Source organism: Myotis myotis, unplaced genomic scaffold, assembly GCF_014108235.1.
Source record: "Myotis myotis isolate mMyoMyo1 unplaced genomic scaffold, mMyoMyo1.p scaffold_m19_p_3, whole genome shotgun sequence".
Classification (NCBI taxonomy): domain Eukaryota; kingdom Metazoa; phylum Chordata; class Mammalia; order Chiroptera; family Vespertilionidae; genus Myotis; species Myotis myotis.
The window spans coordinates 173,234,012-173,255,413 of NW_023416335.1; the positions used below are offsets into that span (position 1 = coordinate 173,234,012).

Consider the following 21,402-nt stretch of genomic DNA (forward strand, 5'->3'; position numbering starts at 1 on the left):
CAGACAAGAAAGCTGTTTTTCCTAAATTACACATTTCTTTTTTAATGTTGACTTCCTGGAATTCAGATTGTCATTATAAATAATAACTTCATTGAGTGTGCTTTCTTGTCTAGTTAAAAAAAAAAGTTTGAGTAAAAACCTCTGTCCTGCAATCACTGTTACAACTAAAAAGTTGATCTAGTTGATCTACTTCCTAAGCACTGAGCAGAGTTCAAGATTGCTCTTTATTTACTGCTCCATCACACTTGTCATTTTCACCTGTACACAATTTTATATTTGCAAACACAGAATACTTTCCCATCCCACTCATTATTTAAAACCCAGAGAAAGCATTAGTCAACATTTAAGACAAATAGGTTCACAAAGCTACTTAAAAATGTTTACAAACATAAAATGAGTTAAGAGATAAATTCTATTCACAGTTCTAAGTATACATGTGAGTTAACTTGTCCAAACACTTTTCTGTAATGGAATGATAATCAAATGAATGCACCAAAATAGCAGACACAGAATCCAAAATCCAACACACAAGATTACATCAGCTGTTCCCCAATCTACTAAATAAGATTAGGTCAAATGATTTCTAAACTTCTTTCAATTCTATCTTTTCTTGTATAATGGAATCAAATACCAGTTACCTCTAGTTTTATATTTGGCCTTGAAAGTTAGTGTTTTTAACCTCTCAGCAACAATTAAAATTTTATTTTAACTATCTCAGCAAAGAAATTATATCCTACACTTTTATGAAATGTATCCTAAAATCTCCTTTGGTAACTTTAGTGGGTTGAAGTGTCCCACAAAAAGACATGTCTGCTTGGAACCTGTAAATGTGATCATATTTGGAAAAAGGGTCTCCAATGGTATAACTGAATTAATACTGTCATCATGAGACCATCGACATTGTCCCTGTAAGATAAAGAAGAGAAGACCATTGGGAAAGCCATGTCAAGACAAGGGCAGAGAGACTGCAGTGATGCATCTATAACCGAGGCAGCAAGGGCTGCAGAGAGCCACCGAAAGCCAGGAGAGAGGGACGGGAGTGGTTCTCCCGGAGCCTCCAGATGGAACCAAGACTGCCGACACGGTAATTTGAGATTTATGGCCCCCAGAACTGTGAGATATATTTTTAAGCCACCGAGTTTGTGGTCATTTATTATGGCAACCACAGAAAACTAGTACAGTAACATATGTCAAAAAGAAAACCCCTTTTTAAAGGTATTATCATCAACACAATTTATCTGTGGCCATCACATAGTTCACATTAGAAATTAGGGAAAGAGCTCCATCATTCCTAGATTTTTAACCAAAACCAGTAACTTAAATCATAGGTAGACAAAGATGAGCCTGGAATTTCTAACACTTACTATCGATGTGAGTCTATTTTGCCTTATGATTAAAATTATATTTACTGAAATGTTAAGCAACTTTTCAATCAAAAATATTACCTGATCATTTGCAAAGTTTTCAAATATTCTGTCTACTATTGCTTTTTGGGAATTAATACATAAGTTCCAGTATTACAATGCGTGCCCAATTTTCTTAAACTTGTATCTATAAAAAGTTCCCAAGCTTTGAGTGGCCAGCAGTACAAAAATGATATCATGAGATAATTGTAAACAATTTTATTTTCCCAGTATTGCTCAGGCTTATGGAGCAAGTCTTAAATGTTTCTAAGTTTTTTACCACTTAACTCCCTTGGGTTTGTTATATATGTTTAAAACACATATAGCCGATGTTTAAAAATAAAACATCTAAAGTGATCTGAGGATCACCACTGTGCCTAAAAGTTCATAATTTTCACCTGTTCAGTTGCTTATGTGGAAATGTGGAAATCTATTTTAGAGTTCAAGATATCTGTGATATTACCACATAAACCTCTGAGTGTCCTGACTATTTGGCCACTGAAAAGTCTTGTTCAGAAAGATATAAAAAGTTATGAAATTAACAACTGCATAGCAACCTAGTTCACAAACAAGTCTAGATATTGGGGGCAGAGGTATGTTAAGCCTATAAATAACATAAGGTAAAATAAAGTAACGAAATTCTAGCAGTTTCTGAGGTACTATAACAGCAAATAAGCATATGAAAAACATTAAGTTCCAGAAAATGGACTTTGACTTCAATGAGTCAGTTATACTCCAACCAGCAAATATATAGACAGGAACTAGCAAATATTTCACAATTTCATATCTTTGAATAACTCTTCTCCACACATAGAATGTATAATGCCTGTTATCTGCTAATAAGTATTTGTGAACGTAAGTGAATTTCCAAACTAAAAATACAGAGACTACAGTGAGCACAAAAAACTGAATTCTACGTTTCCAAACTAAGCAAAGAAAAGCTTTCACTTTGCTAGGAGACAGTAGGTGAGGAAAGGAAAAAAAGAGAGTGAAAGAGAAAAAATAGAAGAGCTGGGGGAAGTGCAGACAGACTTCATGACTGCTCCGATCGCCGACAACAATCCCCCCATTCACTACCACGAAAGCACAAAACAGAAACAGGAGAAGGATGTACGGCCAAGTCAAGATGAGAAGCATACTCAAGTTCTTAAAGGACATGGAATAAACCAAAAGAAACTGAAGAATTTTCCTGAATTCTGAAAACGGTCCTTTGATTGGGGGAAGCCTCTCTTCCTTCTTCTTTTGCAGCTCAGTTTTCCAAGCTTCAGTTAACTTTTGTGCGATGACGTTTCCTGCGCAGAAGACAGCCCAGACAATATTTGTCTGACGAAACATGAAGCCACAAAATCCAAGCAACGCTGATGTTTTATGATTCCCATAAAGACACATCAAATAGGCAAAAAGAGTGAAAAACATGGATCCTGCTTCTGTATAGTAGAGGAAGTTAAAGAAATAGAGTGTAGGAAATACTGCTAGGGTTAATGTTGACAAGATTCTCTGGGCACTTGAGCCAACCTAGGAGGAAGAGAAATCACAGTTAAACTTATTTTCATGATAAAACAAATATGCTTTTTCTGTGGAGATAATGAAGAGACTTCTTAAAAAATACAAAACCACATGAGTCATATTTAAATAAAATTATTCAAGATTATTTCTGGCTAGGCAAAGACACAATAAACATTTAAATATGTTTTTACTGATTTTTAGAAAGAGAGGAAGGGAGAAGGGAGACAGAAATAGAAACACTGATGAGAGAGAAACTTCAGTAGGTTGCCTCTTATATGTGCACTGACTGGGAATTGAACTTGCAGTCTTGCAGTGCACAGGGGACAATGCTCCAATCAACTGACCAACTAGGCCACCTGGTCAGGGCCTTCATTTACACTAAATCACCAAATCAAATCATGCAATTGCCTTAATTAAAATTAAGGGCTGTCCATCACCTATTCAAGTTCAAAATCCTTTCCATGACTTTTAAGGACACTCATGACTTCACCCCACCTACCTCTCCAGCCTCAGAGGTCTATCCTATCTAATAAAAGAGAAACATGCAAATTGACCATAACCTCGACACCCTTCCCATTGGCTAATCAGCAGGATATATGCAAATTAACTGCCAACCAAGATGGCGGCCGGCAGCCAGGCAGCTGAAGCGAATAGGAGGCTTACTTGCTCCAGTGATGGAGGAAGCCAAGGTTCCCCGCCTGCCACTGCCGGCCTCTGAGCTTGCACTCTAAGCAACTATGTTGCAATTATAGAAGCTAAACAAACCCCAGAAACCTGCTTTCAGCCGTCAGAGTTGGAGCGTGCAGGACTCCAACAGTGTTACAATTATAGAAGCCAAACAAACCAGATACCTGCTTTCAGCAGCCAAGGTCTCAGAGCTGGAGCCGAGCCTCAGAGCTAAAGCCAGCTCTTAGCTCCAGTGACAGCCATAGAAGGTAAATAAATCCCAGAATAAAAAGAAAAAGAAAAAAGGGAGAGGTTGGGAGCTTCAGTCACCCGCCAGCCTGGAAACGGCCCTCAGCCCCTCACCCAGACTGGCCAGGCACCCAAGCAGGACCCCCACCCTGAAGGGGGTGTGACCAGCTGCAAACAGCCATCATCCCCTCATCAAGGCTGGCCAGGCACCCAAGCAGGACCCCCACCCTGATCTGGAACACCCTTCAGGGCAAACCAGCCAGCCCCACCCATGCACCAGGCCTCTATCCTGTATAGTAAAAGGGTAATATGCAAACTGACCCTAACAGCAGAAGGACTGGGAATGACTGGTCACTATGACACACACTGACCACCAGGGGGCAGACGCTCAATGCAGGAGCTGCCCTCTGGTGGTCAGGGCACTCTCACATTGGAGGAGCTCTGCTCAGCCACAAGCCAGGCTGATGGCTGCCAGTACAGCGGTGGTGGTGGGAGCCTCTCCTGCCTCCTCAGCAGCGCTAAGGATGTCCCACTGCAGCTTAGGTCTGCTCCCCGCTGGCAAGTGGACATCCCCCAAGGGCTGCCGTGCTGCCAGAGGGATGTCTGATTGCCATCTTAGGCCCAATCCCCGGGGAACGGGTCTAAGCCAGCAGGTGGTCATCCCCTGAGGGGTCCCAGACTGCGAGAGGGCACAGGCCGGGCTGAGAGACACCCCTCCCCACCGAGTGCACAAATTTTTGTGCACCGGACCTCTAGTGCACCAATATTTGTGCACCAACTCCCTGCATCTGTCGCTCATACTGCCTACTGTGCTTATGCTCCTCCTGCCAGGATTCCCCACCCTAAAGCCCTATCTGTGCATCAAGATTCAGCTTAGGTACCGTCTTCTCTCTGGAGCCCTACCCAGTGCCACCACACCCCTCTCTCCCAGGGCTGCAGTAGGTCTCCGCTCCTTCTCTGTATCTGAAGAGTGTCTTACGCCTATCCCCTGCTCATAACTTACACGACTGAAATAATCTCAAGTTAAAATTAACTGTTGTAATTAATATTTATTGAGTCCTTAACATTACATCAGGCACTATTCTAAGCATCTTCCACTATTAATCTCCTTTACTCTTCATAACAGTCATATAAGGTAGATTGTGTATTATTCCCATTTAACAGATTAAGACTTGGAGTCACTGAGGGGTAACCTGCCTCAATTAACATAATTAGTAAGTGGACAGAATTCAAACCCAGGCATTTTTACCTCCAGGGCCTACATTAAGTCACATAAAAATTCCTCAGGTAGCCCTGACTGGTTTGGCTCAATGGATAGAGCGTCAGCCTGCAGACTGAAGGGTCCAGGTTCGATTCCGGTCAAGGGCATGTACCTTGGTTTCAGGCACTTCTCCAGTAGGGGGTGTGCAGGAGGCAGCTGATTGATGTTTCTCTCTCATCGATTGTTCTAACTCTCTATCCCTCTCACTTAATCTCCGTAAAAAATCAATAAAATATATTTTTTTAAAAATTCCTCAGGTAAAGTCTGTTTCTCCTAATGAAAATACAGCTTTCTTAAGAAAATTATCACCTCATTTACCTCTGCAGTTTCAATGTTAAGCACATGGAGTAAGTTCAGTAAATAGTAACTGAAATGGTTTGATTAGTGAAAAAAAATATTTACTTTAGATTTTATAAGTAAACTAGAGGCCCATTGCATGAAAATTCATGCACTCGGCGTGGGGGGGGGGAGAGCCCCTCAGCCCAGCCTGCGCCCTCTCACAGTCTGGGACCCCTGGGGGATACCCACCTGCCAGCTTAGGCCCGCTCCCTAGGGATCAGGCCTAACCTGGCAGTCAGACATCCCTCTGGCAGCCCAGGAGCCCTCAGGGGATGTCCAGCTGACAGCTTAGGCCTAAGCCGTCAGCCGGACATCCTTAGCGCTGCTGCGGAGGCAAGAGATGCTCCCGCCACCGCCACTACGCTCACAGTCCCCAGCCCGACTTGTGGCTGAGTGGTGCTCCCCTTGTGGGAGGGCAGGTACCACCAGGGGGCAGCTCCTGCGTTGAGTGCCTGCCCCTGGTAGTCAGTGCGCATCATAGCGACCGGTCATTCCCAGTTGTTCCATTAGGGTCAATTTGCATATTACCTTTTTATTATATAGGGTAAGTTATTAAAATATTTAAATATAATCTTATTCTAAAATGGAGGTAGGGGAGGTCTTACTTTATCTTTACAAAATATACACAAATACCAAGTGCTAAAGAAATTTTCCACCAAATCTCATAAAACCAATTCATCATAATGGTGGAGCTGAGGGCATATAAACTTAGAGTAAAACATTTTGAAAACGTACCTTGTGTCTGGGTTGTACCTTGCGGAAAAGCAGATACAGTAAGTAGAAGTTGCCAACGCTGAAGAGCAGATTCACAAATCTGAGCATTCCAATGGAGCAGACAACATGTTCCGACCAGCCGAAGATCCAGCGGGCAGGCTTGACCACCCCGACCGACAGCAGGTAGAGGCCAGGCAACGTGGTAATCATGGGGTCCCACTGCAAAAGGAAAGGCCCCAATGAAGCAGAAGCGAGAGGACGGCCACAAAGGTGTCAGGCTCGAAAGCAACTTTACCAACAAGTAGGCATGTTTAGAAGTTACCCCGTGACACAACTACCAAGTCCTCGGCAGAGCAGATGTGCTGCTCGTATTCTGCCCCTGCCCCGGCTTCTGTGACTGTGAAGCTGTCACCAACCAGTGGGCAACAACGTAAAATCAGGGTCTGCTCTTCAGAAAGACCTGCCTACTCTTCCAGAAGCCCGCATGGTGGTGATTACACCGCAAATGCTCCATTGTTTAAAAGTGTGGAAACATCAGCTGGAACTCTGATGAGCTTGGAGGGAAAGAAGTGTGTAGTTTTTTTTTTAATATATTTTTATTGATTTCAGAAAGGAAGGAAGAGAGAGAGGGGGGGAGAGAGAGAGAGAGAGAGAGAGAGAGAGAGATAAAAACATCAATGATGAGAGAGAATCACTGATTGGCTGCCTCCTGCCACCTTAGGGACTGAGCCCACAACCTGGGCATGTGCCCTTGACCGGAATCGAACCTGGGGCCCTTCGGTCCACAGGCCGACGCTCTACCCACTGAGCCACACCAGCCAGGGCCAGAAGTGTTTCAAGAGACTAAACCGCGGGCTCCATAACGAAAGCTAACGTGCACAGCGCTACACCCTCCGAAGCGGACCCTGCAACTGGCCACAGTCCTGTCGTTGCCACACAACTGGTACATAAACTCCAATTTAAAGCCAGGCCTTTCTCTAACCAGACTTCGTGTTTCTAACCATCGCCCTACACGGTCTCCGCAGCCGCGGGCGAATGACACGCCCACAGCGCGTCCTCCCTGAACAGCTGCCATGGGTTCTGCGCCTGTGAGCCAAACACATAGAAACCCACCATCGCTGGGTCCACTGCCATCAACAAGGGGCAAGTTCCTGCCACATCGGGGAAGGTGCGGGCGCAAGGAAGCGGTTCCAGGGCCCGCAGCGCTTTATTCTTGTATCTCTATTATGTGTTTACAGTCAATTATGCACTCAAACAGGCTGCCACTCGGCCGGCTGCCACGAACTTGACCCAGTTAACAACAGAGCCTCCACCCCCAACACCCAGGATGGAACTAGGCAACTCGCAGCTGCTCGGCGGCTGGCGATCCCCGCTCCCCACCCGTCCCCGTCCCGCCCCAAACCTCGGCGGGGCGCTGGCCGGCGCGCGAGAAAGTGAAGTGTCCGGCCCTTTCCGGGGATCCGCCCTGGGACCAGGGGGGAAAGCGGAGATAACGGGGCTCCGCGTCGGCTCCGGTCATGACCCTGCTTCCCAGAAGGCAGATCTGCGGCTCGGGCATCACTTAGCAAACAGGTCGCAGCTTTCAGAGGCAGGAACACGGATCACCCAGTTCCCTTCCCGTCTGAGGCTGGGAGGCCGGGGCGGGGGTTCGGATCGGGGTGGGAGAGATGGCGCGGGGGCTGCCCCGGCCGGCAGGGGCGGGTTCGGGCGGGGACCCCACCTGCGAGAGGGAGAAGCGGCCCTCGCAGTAGCGCTGCGCCTGCGGCAGGTGGAAGATCTCGTCCATGTAGGGCTCCCGGAGCGCCCGGCTGAAGGCGGAGAAGAGCAGGCAGGACACTAAGAAGGTGCAGCTCAGGGCCGCCGAGAAGTAGTAGCCCTCCAGCGGCGCCGTCCCCGCCCCCATGGCCGCCGCCCCAGGACGCAGCCCTGCGAAAGCTGGGCCGGCTCCCCGCGCCTGGAGAGTCGGGCTGGAAACTCGGGATCGAAATGGGCGCGCAAGGCGGGACTGGCCGGAGGGGACTGAACTTAGCCGGAAGGCAAAGGATGCTGGGAGGGAGCGGACGCTGAGCTTCCGGAAAACACCCGGTCATTGTTTCCGGAGTGAAGAATTTAAGTAACGGACCCGGGCTGTTGGCCTGTCAATCACATCGATCGGGGCTCGCTGAGTGGTCAGAGCCGCCTGGAGAGGCGGGTCCGGGGCGTCAGGCTTTGAAAGGCAAGAAGCTGCTTTCCCCACGAGTCAGTCCGGCTTGTTTTTCCTGGTCGTTCCCATTTCTCACCAGGAGGGGGCGTCAATTCCCCACGTTTGCAATCCCAAGCGCTAAAAATTTGCTCATTCCCCTTCACCCCTCTTCCCAGTTTTTTCTGTATTCTCTTAAATAATCTGAATGATTAAAACTTGCAATTCCAAGGCACTTTATTTCATCAACTCTGGAGAATGGGAGGGGAACGTAGGTTGTGGAAGCCAATCTGAGGGTCTGGAGTGACCATTCACTGCTGAATGAACTTCACGAATTAGAGGATTGTTTCAGTTAAAAGAGAAATCTTTCAAAAGGTCCATACTTTCAAAGGGGATGAGTTAAATCTGCATTCACAGTACCCTCTGGCAGCCAGGTTACAGTACTCTATGGGAGTTGGGAAAAGCAATTATTTTCGAATTTAGGGTGTTTTAGATAAGGAAGGCTTTTGTGTGTGTGTGTGTGTGAATGATTGTTCCTGTTAATCTCTGTTGAAGCATTCTATTTTCCCTTCTATGTAATAAGTGTAAGCATCCTCATGGGTAGCGCTATGTATGACTTGCATTTGTAGTCCCCACCATGGCTTTCACATATTATGCACTTTGATTTATAGACCTTTACCGGCTATGTAGACTTCACATATTTCTTGTATTGGAGCTTGGGAGCAGGAAGTACTTGAAGAATGCTGAAGATAAATTATGTCTTGGAATTTTGCCTTGACCATAGTTAGCTAGGTTTTGTAGAAAAATGATCTCTTGGGTCACCTCAGTCAGATTGTGTTTGTCTAGAATACTTCACAAAGGAGTCGGGATTGTTTAGAGTTGCAAACCTCAGCTCTTTCCCTGGGTCAAAGCTAATTCAGACTCTCCCAATTTAGGCAAGTTTGTCAAGTTAAACTGACTGACCCTCTATTCCGTATCTGCTATTTCCTCGTTAATCAGAGGGGTAAGAGGTGAATTGGGGGTGGGATGGGAATTGACTGAAACCATTAGAATAAAATCATGTCAGGATCCTACTCTGATGTAATGCTTAGCTTTGTTTTTCCTATTAGCTCCCATTTTATTATTGAGTACATGCTGTCCTGATCTGTTTGAGATTATGTCCAGATGATCCAGTTTTCAAGAGGTTGATATGATCTATGAGTAATTGGCCCCAGATCCCATGACTTGTTCAGTTGTGATATATGTATTGGAGGGGGAGGGGATATCTTTTTCCTCTCCCCATCTAAATTTTCAACTGGGATCTCTAGGACAAAGACAGGTCAACAACAGAAAGGTGTACACATTCACTTAACATAAGTTTTATGAGACACAGAAGACTTCGTAGGGAGTAAAGTACCAAAGAAATCGTTAAACCTGAGCATTTCCATGCTAGTTTGATGAACGTTGGAAAGTTGTGGAAGAATATGATAGGACAAAGGGTATGAGGCAAGTGTTGTAAACTGGAGGAAACTTAGCAAGGCCTGTTTATTCATATTCCTCTGTCTCTCCTTGACTTTGGAAATAAGGATGGGCACCTCCTATGTGAGGATTTTGTGGCCTATTTCAGGGGAGGATCAGAAAATCCTCCCTGCACATGCCATTTCCCAAATTCCTTCAGTTTGAAATATTTGATATGCCAATCAAAGAGCATGTCCTGAACATCCCCCTCCCCCACCCCGTCAGTCAATGCCCTGCAGGCTACTGGCCTTCTCTAGAAACACTGTGCATTTTCTTAAAGGCAGTAGGACGAGGCCAGACATTCCTACTACACATTTCTCTCAGTAATTGCCACCAAGAGCCCACTTTAACATCTGTGCTCTACATATCACCACCCATTTAAGGTCATTAGAAAGTTTCGAGGAAATATGATGGGGGTTCAGACTGTCTGAGCTCTTCATTAATAATCTGCTTGATTTCACTTCACAGAGGAAGCTGAAGTTAAAGTGTTTCACCTGAATCGCATAGGAAATTAGCGGCAGTGCTATGGGTAAAAATTAGAATGTGGGACCAAGAGTAATAAAATAAGCCCTCTAGCACTGGCCAGGTGCTCAGTTGGTTGGAGCAATGTCCTGTACACCAAAAGGTTGTGGGTTCAATTTCTGATCAGGGCACATACCTGGGGTATGGGTTCAATCCCCCATCAGGGCACATACATTGCCCTTGCTTTTCTGGCCACCCATGCTGCTTTGTCCCCTCTCTACAATCTTTTCTTTGAATTTTTTCATCTTTTTTTCTTCTTCTTCTTTAATTCCAGGCTTTACACGACTGAAAACACAAAGCTCATCACCAAGCAACATAGAAATTCCTTCCTCCTCAGCAGGTGGAGAGGAGTAATTTAAATATTTACAAGATTAATATTTTTCTGTCATGTGTATTCATATTCAGACACACCTAGTTTTTCTTTTAAATAATATCTATGTGAAAGGAACTGTGCTTTTGGGGAAAAATGAGTAGCTGGAGCAATAGTCCTACAATTATTGCCGACAGTTAAATGAGAACAATTCTGGGGAAAAGAACATTCACTAAGACCTTTGCCCTTACACTATATAAAATTTAAGAGAATCAGAAATTGATTATTAAATGAGTTGGGCTATTATACTGAGAAAATTGCAAGACCCTTAAATCAACCAAAGTAAAAATTTAGAAAGGAAGAGAGTGACAATTTTGTTTTGTTTTTGCTGTTGTTATTTTGATAATCTTCACCTGAGGATATTTTCTTTTCCATTGATTGTTTTAGAGAAAGTGCAAGGGAGGGAGGGCTGGGGGGAGGAAGGGAGAGAGAGAGAGAGAATCATCAATGGGAGAGAGACACGTGGATTGGTTGCCTCCCACACTAGCCCTGACAGAGGCCTCAGGCTCCTGCCCTTGACCAGAATCAAACCTGCAACCTTTCAGTGCACGGGCTGAGAACACAGGTCAGAGTTATAATATTAAGTTTTTAATAAGTAGTAATATGGTTTTACTAATTTAAAAATTTCAGAGTTTGGACTGAGATTTATGATACAATTGTTATTACTAAAGAGATGCTCATCCAACTTAGTGTGAAATTGAAGAAGATTTCAGTTTGCTCATTTCCCTTTCGGGTTTTTAGGCAGAGCCAGGGAAGACCATGAGGACATCCTTGTGCTGATCCCGTGGTGCTCTGCACCCATTGAAAGTTTGGCATGCATTGAAAATATTATTCTCATTATTTCTATGGTATTAATTTAGTGAGAATAGAGATAGTCTGAATTTTCCTTGTTCTTGTTCTGTTTTGTATTGCTTTTCTAAAAAAAAAAAAAAGGGAGAGACTACAAATATAATATTAAATGACTTGCTATTATTTAATATAATCATATGAAACACTACATTGTTTATTACTGTCTCAAAACTTTATTTCCTGTAACGGCCAAGTTCAAATGACTGATGTTGTATCTTCGCGAAATTATCTGAGATAGGTCTGGGTTAAGGAAGTGTTTTTTCAAAAACCTATTTCCAGAGGGTGCTGACAACTTCAGCAGGGTCAGGACCAATGTGTTCCCTTTCCTAAATCGATTTTAGAAACAGTTTAGCCCCGCTGACTAATCAGCACTCAAATATCTGCTCCACTCAGGATGGCTGTGTTTGAGGTTTTAAAAGTTCATTACTTTCAATACTTACAATAATTCATTATTTTTTTTATATTGAAGATGCCTGCTCATAATCATGTCACCATGCAAGAAGTGTTGGGGCAAGTGGGAGACAGGAGAGAGCCTGACCGAGTCACAGGGTTGCAGAGGGTGACTTGTTGCTACTGGGAGACAAACAAACAAAACACTGCACACTTCCCTGGCCCCTCCAATCAAGTGATGGGAAAGCCTTAGTCATCTGGGAAAGGTGAGGTGTTCTTACCGCAGGACCCTGAACAAGGTCCATTGATGCTGGGGGGTGAGGGGGAGATGAAGTCAAATCCTTCTGCCCCTGATGGAGGGACAAGAAAGCTTTTGGGCCCGGTGTCCTGCACCGACTCAAAGTAGAGGCCTGCTGCCACTAAGGGAGATGCAGAAACTCCCCCTCTCGCTAGAGCTGCCGCAAACTGCAAGGCCGAGTGTGACTACCTCACAGGCAGGAACAGGAACAATGTGAAAGCCCACCTCTAAGGACCAGACACGCAGGGCCTCCGTAAACCAGAAGATGGACCAGGGGCACTGAGCCTCCCTTCTCACCTCTCACCATGAGCCTGGAACTGAACGGCAAGCTGTCTACTGCTGTTGTTATGGGTTAACTCAGCAAGATAGACCACCGACTCAGAATTTAAATTTAAGAGCCTTTATTAAGCTGGCCAGCAGACTACGGTTACAGCACCCTGCTGAAGCAGAGGCTGAACTGCAGCCCTGACTACAGGAGTTACATTTTATTACATTTTGTGGAGGCCCAGAGAAAAATGTGTCTTTCAAATTCTGGGCCCCCCAATATGGAGGACACTCTCTTTATTTATACTTTTTCCAGTCTTTTGTCTCCCAAATTTGGGATGAGGCTTCCGGGCCTTCTGAGAAAGAAAGCCTGCGTGCTGGGAAGGGGCCATGAGACATATCTCAAGGCCTGGCCTGAGGTCAGTACCTTCCTATCTGTGTGTTTTAGGAACAGACAGCACAGCATGACCCGTCTGGCCAAAGCGCCAGATATGCAGCCCAGTACACTGTGATGTGGCAAAAGCAAAGAGAGGAAGCTGCTGGGTGCAGGCTTATGAGGGCTGCTGGAGGTGGAACAGGTACACTGAGAGAAAACGTTTGGCATGAAGGCCCATCCTTAAGCCCAAAGTAAAAGCAAACCTCTTCTAGAAATTGAAGTCCATGGTGCACCTGGGTGTACATGCATGTATATATGTGTGTCTGTGTGTATCTTGCTTATATAATGTAAGCACAGATTTCTATATAGTATATATCTAGGGTAGTAATTGCTTTGTCATAAATTTATGCATTTTCTAGTTTAAATTGAAAAGAGGTTTTCTGAAGTGGTTGTACCAATTAACACTTCTTCAAGCAGTGAACGGATATATTACTTATTTTGTATTTTTGTCAACACTTGGTATTGTCAGTTTTTTATTTTACCCATTCTGCTGCATATGTAATGGTATCTCATTGTAGCTTTAATTCGAATATCCCTGATGACTAATGGAGGTGTGTTTTCATGCATTTTTTCATAATTTGAATATTCTCATTTCTGAAGCTCTTATTTAAGTCAATTTCCATTTTTCCGTAAAGTTGTCTTTTACTTTTTTATTTATAGACGTTCTTATTATATTCCTGATACGAGCCCTTTGTTGCTTTGAAAATGTCTTTCCCACTCTCTGTGATTTTTAAAAAATATGTGACCACTACTAAATTTATGTATTCTGATTTTTCAGTCTTTCTCTTTATAGTAAATTTTGTTTATGAAATCCCTCATACTGAGGCCAGGAAGATACTCTTCTATAGTATTTTACAGAATCTCATTTGTTTCCCTTCAAATTTAGATCTGCGATCCACCAATAATGGATGGTAGTGCATCATGTGAGATATAGACCTAGTTAATTGTTTTCCACAAATGTAAGCAACATTTGTTGTTGTTAATTCTTACCCAAAGGATATTTTTCCATTGAATTTTAGAGAGAGTGGGAGGGAGGAGAGACAGAGAGAGAGAAACATCTATGTGAGAGAGACACATCAACTGGCTGTCTCCCATATGTGCCCTGACTAAGGCCAGGGATCCAACCTGCAACCGAGGTACATGCCCTTGACCAGAATAGAACCCAGGACCCTTCAGTCCATGGGCTGATGTTCTATCCACTGAGCAAAACCAGCTAGGGCTAAGCAGCATCTTATTGCCACTGCTCTGCAGTGCTACTTATGTCAGATGAAGAAATCTAGGGTCCATATTTGCATGTGTCTGTTTCTAAACCTTCTATTCTATTCCATTGCTGTGTTTGCCATTGTTACAATATCACACTGTTTTACTGTAGAGCATGTCTGGTAGAGCATGTCTCTCTATTATGTTCTTCCTCTTTGAGAGTATCTTGGATATTCTTAGATATTGCATATTCATTTATATTTTACTAGAGGCCCCATGCACGAAATCGTGCAAGAGTAGGCCTTCCTTCCCTCGGCTGCCTGCACTGGCTTCCCTCTGACACCCGGGACCAGGCTTCCTTCACAGGCCCGGCTTCATCCGGAAGGTCATCCAGAAGGACATCTGATCTAATTAGCATATTATGCTTTTATTATTATAGATTAACTTCCAAACAAAAAAAAAATGCTATTTTAAGTCATATTGAATTGAATATGTGTAATTATTTGGGGAGAGAATTGAAATCCGTACCATAAATATTATTTCAGTTACCCTTTTTGTTTTTGACATTGGTAAATTGTCATTCCTCTTTCCTAGTGCATCAGTCAGGGTCTTGTACTTAAGTGATTCCTTAAATTTAAACAAAAAGTTTAAAGACCTCTACTTGGAGGATGTGAGAATAATGTTCTTTACCGTGTGTAATTTGAGAAACTGTATTACCTTGTGATGTAGGCAAATTTAACTCCCAAAACAAGAACAAAACCTTTGTACTATATCCAGAGATGTATAAGGTGACTTTATTTTTAACCTCGTAATTTAAGAAATGTAATATAACAAATATCTAAGCATAGTGCTTCCATCTGGCTAACATCATTTAATATAATGTTCAACACTCGATTTCAAATTTGCCCATATTTCTGTCGTTTTTGAGTAAAATTTTGCTCTGTGAGTAAAGATTACCCATCCAGCTAGCCTACACTAATTTGGCTTTTTGGTAAGTGGCAGAATTATCTTCTCTTGTGAACATGAGTGCTCTGCAATTACAGGGACAGGCTGGCAAGACGTCCAGTTCTCCACTTTTGCAGACTCATTATCACATGGTTCTTTGCAGTATAAGTAAAGCCTGAGGTAACTCCTCAGAAAATGGACATTTATTAGCTCTAATAAGGCAGAAGCAGCCATCAAATCTGTTTTCAGGTTGGAGGAGTTCCTCTTCTCTGCTGTTTGTTGTGTATCCTGGCCAGGACTTTCATGCATGTCTCCTTTCCAAGCGATGTGGTGACATTCTTATAATATAATTGGCAAACCTTGAAATCAGCTCTTGAGGCTGGTTTCTTTCCCTTTCTTTCTTTCAAGTGGAGAAAAACTATATTATTATTTCTAGACCCCTACTGTAGTGGATCCGGTTATACTGTTAACTATACACTTAGCTTAAAAAGCAATAATATTAGCAATCAAAATAAATGTTTCATAAAACTTAATTAATACAACTTAGAATGTCTATACAGATACAGGACCTTTTAAAAAATTAATTAGTTTGATTGAGATATAATATATGCATAATGAAATTCACTCTTTTTAACAGTACAGTTCTATGCATAATTCTTCATGAGCATAGCACAAGTTCCCCATATAGTCTTTTCATGTGCTAATTAGCCAAACTGAAATGGTTGAATCAACGACAATTAATATGCTAAATATTTGATCAAATATTTTGATTTAATTAACCTACTCATAAATATACAGAATGGGGCAAAAATAGGTAGACAGTTGTGAGTATGCAAAATTATTTATTAATTATTGAATTATTTTCCTTATGAACAACTGTAAACATACTTTTGCCTCACCTTGCATTATTTATCAATCTGATATAAAATATAACAGCTAAAATATCACATGCTTTCCTTAGTGTAGAATGCTTAATTACCACTAATGCATTAGCACCAATTGCTTGCACAACTTTATTTCTTAAAATTTTTATTTTATTTTAATTTATTATTTATTGAATTTATTGGAATGACATTGGTTAATAAAATTATATAGGTTTCAGGTATACAATTCTATAATACATCTGTATTGTATTGTGTGTTCACCACCCCATGTCAAGTCTCTTGCCATCACCATTTCTCTCTTCTACCTCCCCTCATTCCTGTTTTCCTCTTATAATCATCACTAGAGGCCCAGTAAGTGAAAATTCATGCACTGGGTCGGGGGGAGGTGGTCCCTCAGCCCAGCCTGCCCCCTCTCACAGTTCAGGAGCCCTCAGGAGACATTACTGATGGCTTAGGCTCGTTCCCCACAGCAGGCCCTAAGCCACAGTCTGGCCTCCCTCTGCAGGAAGCGACCAGGCTGATCAGGAGAAGGCACCGCCTCCATCACCCCGCTGCTGCTGCCACTGCCGGCCACAGCAGCTGCGAGGCCTGAGCCCCGGGCCTTGCAGTCACCAGGGCTGATGACTGCCTGAACCCACAGCTGCCTGAACCCATGGCTGCCATGAACTCAAGGCCTAGCAGCTGCCGGGGCTCAAGGCCTGAGCCCACGGCTGCCTGAGCCCCAGACATCACAGCCACTGTGGCTTTGTCTGGATGGACATCTGCCCTAATTAGCATATTACCCTTTTATTAATATGGATACTATTCTCTTAATCCCTTCAAATTTTTCACCAAGCCCCCCAACCTTTCCTCCCCTCTAGCAGCTGAACATAAACAAAATAAAAACACAGATACAGACAGCAGCTTGCACAGCTTTGTAATTGGCTTACATTCAATTCCACTGACATAGGCAGGAAGCTCTGGGAATATGAGAACTTCTGAGGAGTGATATTAGTTTTCAAAGTTGTTATTCATAACTAGAGGCCCAATTCACAAAATTTGTGCAAGGGGCTTGGCCCTCGCAGCCCTGGCTGGCCCTCACAGTTCCTCTCAGCTTCAGCTGGCCCTCGCAGCCCTGGCTTTGTACGGAAGGTCGTCTGGAAGGATGTCTGGAAGGTCATTCAGCTTTTTGGTCTAATCAGCATATCAGCTTTTTATTATATAGGATTTCACTGTTAATTGTCTTTTCTTTTACATGTATTTTACAAATATGAGGCCAAAGTTGACAGACATTTTCTGGAAAGATCCAGAGAGTAAATGTTTTCAGCATTGTGGGCCATATGCTCTTCATTGCAACTACTGAGCTCTGTTGTTGTAGTGTGAAAGCATTTATAGGCAATACACAGAGAAAGAAATATGGCTACATTCCAATTAAAGTTTATTTACACAATGAGTGGCAGACAGGATTTGCTGCACAGATTACAGTTTGCCAATCTCTGGCATTAGCAATCATTAATAAACCTCATAGTTTCCACTTTACTATTGGCTTGTATTTAGATCTCAAAAATATTTTTTTTTTAATATATTTTATTGATTTTTTACAGAGAAGAAGGGAGAGGGATAGAAAGTCAGAAACATCGATGAGAGAGATCGATCAGCTGCCTCCTGCATGCCCCCCAGTGGAGACGTGCCTGCAACCAAGGTACATGCCCTTGACCGGAATCGAACCCGGGACCCTTGAGTCCGCAGGCTGACGCTCTATCCACTGAGCCAAACCGGTTCGGCTAGATCTCAAAAATATTTATCACAGTTATATTAACAAAAAAGAGATTACCAGGGAAGCATTCAAAAGCCCATGTATCTCGTGATTACCAACAGTATTATTTCCACTAAAATTAGCTACTATTTATAACCTGGAAAAACATAAACACGTATATTCCTTCCCCTAGCCAGACTCGTATAGCTGTGATACCTTAGGGCAGTGAATCTAGTGGGAGATAATTTAAGGGCACCAGCAATTCATTAATTTTCAAACTACACTTCTGCATTAGAGAGGATGCTTCTCCAGATCACTGAATCTCTGGTTATTTTTACTGAGAGAAAGGCAGAGCTGTTACCTGTAAGAAATAGGGATTTTGGACCACCTTTCCTGGCTCCTTCATCTGTAGGTATACTTTCCCTGACTGGGAACTGCTTGTTAAAAAGCGTGTTAACCAGGGTTGGGGAAATGTTCCAGCATGATGCTACCATAGCAAGTTTAGTGGCACAGTCAAGGTTGAGAACTGGAAGCTCGTCATCAATGGAAAACCCATCTCCACCTTCCAGGAGCAAGATCCCACCATCGTCTAATGGCGTGATGCTAGTGCTAAATGTGTTGTTAAGCCCACTGGTGTCTTTGCTACCTTGGAGAAGGCTGGGGCTCACTTGAAGGGTGGAGCCAAAATGGTCATTATCTTTTCCCCTTTAGCAGTTGCCCCCATGTTCCTGATGAGTGTGAACCATTCAAAGTATGACAACTCCCTCAAGATTGTAAGCAATGGCCCAGTCAGAGTGTCTCTGTGGTTGAGCATAGACCTATAAACCAGGAGGCCATGGTTCATTACAGTCAGGGCACATGCCCGGGTTGCAGGCTCGATCCCCACTGTTGGGTGTGCAGGAGGCAACCAATCAATGATTCTCTCTCACCGTTGATGTTTCTATCTCTCTCTCTCCCTCTCCCTTCCTTCTGGAAATCAATAAAAATATATTTTAAAAAGATTGTCATGTCTCCTGGGCCACCAATAACTTGGCCCCTTGGTCAAAGTCATCTGTGATAACTTCAGCATTGTGGATGTGATAACTTCAGCATTGTGGATGCGATAACTTCAGCATTGTGGATGCGATAACTTCAGCATTGTGGATGTGATAACTTCAGCATTGTGGATGTGATAACTTCAGCATTGTGGAGGAACTCATGACCAAAGTCTCTACCACCACTACCACCTAGAAGATTGTGGATGGACCCTCTAGGAAGCTATGGCATGTTAGCCATGGAGCTGCCTAGAACATCATCCATGCTTCTACTGCTGCTGCCAAGGCTGTGGGCAAGGTCATCCCTGAGATGAAAAAGAAAGTCACTGATCTGGCCTTCTGAGTCCCCACCACCAGTATGTCAGTCATGGATCTGATCTGCTGTCTGGAGGTGAAGCAGGCATGGAGGGCCACCTAAAGGGCATTCTGAGCTACCTAGAGCACCAGGTTGTCTCCTGTGACTTTAACATGACACCCACTCCTCCACCTTCGATGTTGGGTTGGCATTGCCCTCAATGACCACTTTGTCAAACTCATTTTCTGGTATGACAACAATGAGTGTTGCTATGGTAACAGAGTGGTGAACCTTATGGTCCACATAGCCTCCAAGGAATAAGAGCCCCCTGGACCACCAGCCTTAGAAAAAGGAAGGCAGGAAGAGAGGGGCCCTCAGCTGCTGGGGAATCTTTGCAACTCGATCACCTACCACACTAAGAATTTCACATCCTCAACAGTTTCCATCCAAGGCCCCCAGACAAAGGGGAGGGACTTAGGGAGGCCTAACTTGTCATGTTCCATAAATAAAGTACACGATCCAGACAAAAAAATAAATAAAGTCATCCAGGACTACTTGAGTAATTGGAAAAGATTGGGTCCTAGGAAACATCAAGAAGTCATTTGCCTGCATCTGTGCAATGCCATTTGCCTAAGATTCTGTAACTAATTCAGTGTAGGCAACAGTTTGGTGAAGCCTGAGTAATAAATCTTGTGCTTGACATTCTGCCAGTAAATATTTAATAAATATCTGTTTATTGCAATGCTATTTTAAAAAACATTTCCTGAAAAAAAATGTATCCTGCCTTATTAAAATAAGGAAATAAACCAGAACCCAGGGATGATCCATCAAAGATTATAACATTTTTTTGATCGAAAATGAGTGATTAAGAAATTCCATGTGGCTAAATCAAGGTCTCAGCAACACAAATTTACTTCATTCATTTGTTTTGAAGAATAAATTTTAGCTTTAAATATTTATGATAGTTTTAAGTATGCTCACAAATTTATTGCCTGGTTTGGAATGTATAATTAAATCTCTGCAGTGGGAGATATTAATGTTATTAATGTGTAAAGATAAATCTGAAAGTACACAGTGAAAATGGAAGCACTAATAGCTTAGTTCAAATAACTGCCTTTCTCTCTTAGCAACTTTAAAAATGATGAGTCATTTACATCCAGAAGAGTTAAAGTTGATATAAAATCAGACTCCTTGAGACTGCTACCATTTTCTCTTTTTCAGTATTGCAGGCAGGTAATATGTCAATTATGTGAGTTGCAATGTCACAAATGAGAAGAATGGAGTTTGGAGAAATTGGCTCAGTTACATAGTAGGGAAGGTTTTCTAACCTCAAGTTTAGCATTATTTATAACTAGAGGCCCAGTACACGAATTCATGCACAAGTGGGGTCCCTCAGGGTGGCCTGAGGGGATCAGGTTCCAGCTCATTCCCCCAGGCTCTCATCCCAGCAGCCTCAACTGGAACCCTGCCTTGGCCTGGCACTACCCCCTCACCTGCTCCACCATCCCGCCCTTGGGGCAATCAATCAGGGCTGGGACCCCCCACCTGGCTCTCTCAGCATCTGGGAGCTGGGTGGCGGCCCCACACCCTGCCGCCACCACTGGTCTATGAGGCGATCAGTGGGGCGATCCTACCCTGCTCACACCTGTCTTGGCCTGGCCCCACCCGCTCACCTGCTCCACCATCCCACCATGGGTCAGCTCTTTTTGGGGCCCATTGGGGCCATCAGTACTTCCACTGCCGTCCACTGCTAGTGCTGGGTCACTGACGCCCACCATGTTCCGTGCAGCCCCCTGGTGGTCAGTGCATGTCATAGCGAGTGGTCGAACTCCTGGTCTCCAGGTTGAACTCCTGGTCAAACGACTGCCCAAGGGGACAATTTGCATATTAGGCTTTTATTATGTAGGATAAGCGTAGTGGTAGAATAATGAACTAAGGGAATATATTTATTTTAAATATGTTAATGTAATGTTTGATAAATAAAGGTATGAATCCAATCTCCTACCCCTGGTATGTTTACTCTGTCACAAAACTTTTTAGTTTTAAAATGATTTGTATACACACCTTTCTTTTCAAATCAGCAATTTAATTTTTTAACAAGTATTTATTAAGCACTAAGACTTGAGGGGGGAAGCAGTTAACAAGATAGAAATAATTCTTTTATTCGTGGCTTGTCATCTACCATTGTGTCCCTTACCATCTGCCATAGTTGTCTTTCAACTATGTGTCAAAAGAAGGCAGAAGTCCAGTCAACCACACGTAGGACACACTTAGAGAATTCCTGATAAATGTATTCTTCTCCTGATCATTACATTTCCAGTAGTGTTTGATGCCTGGTAAATTAATAGGCCACTAATTAATATTCA

General features: G+C 43.3%; 1 protein-coding gene and 1 pseudogene across 1 annotated transcript; one reads left to right on the forward strand and one right to left on the reverse strand.

The window, feature by feature from the left end:
* Positions 1 to 1,119: 1,119 nt before the first annotated feature.
* Positions 1,120 to 8,185, reverse strand: LOC118650960 (dol-P-Glc:Glc(2)Man(9)GlcNAc(2)-PP-Dol alpha-1,2-glucosyltransferase). Its single transcript, XM_036299589.1, has 3 exons — positions 7,859 to 8,185; positions 6,160 to 6,357; positions 1,120 to 2,918 (listed from the first exon to the last, which is right to left on the reverse strand). Exons 1-3 carry the CDS (start codon positions 8,039 to 8,041, stop codon positions 1,863 to 1,865), a joined length of 1,437 nt encoding a protein of 478 aa, XP_036155482.1. The 5' UTR covers positions 8,042 to 8,185; the 3' UTR covers positions 1,120 to 1,862.
* Positions 8,040 to 19,325, forward strand: LOC118650696 (annotated as a pseudogene).
* The last annotated feature ends 2,077 nt before the right edge of the window (positions 19,326 to 21,402 follow it).

Coding starts and splice junctions, on each gene's coding strand:
- LOC118650960 (XM_036299589.1), bottom strand. CDS start 8,041: ATGGGGGCGGGGACGGCGCCGCTGGAGGGCTACTACTTCTCGGCGGCC. Junction 6,358..7,858: donor GCCGCTTCTCCCTCTCGCAG/GTGGGGTCCCCG, acceptor TTCCTTTTGCAG/TGGGACCCCATGATTACCAC. Junction 2,919..6,159: donor AGGTACAACCCAGACACAAG/GTACGTTTTCAA, acceptor TCTTCCTCCTAG/GTTGGCTCAAGTGCCCAGAG.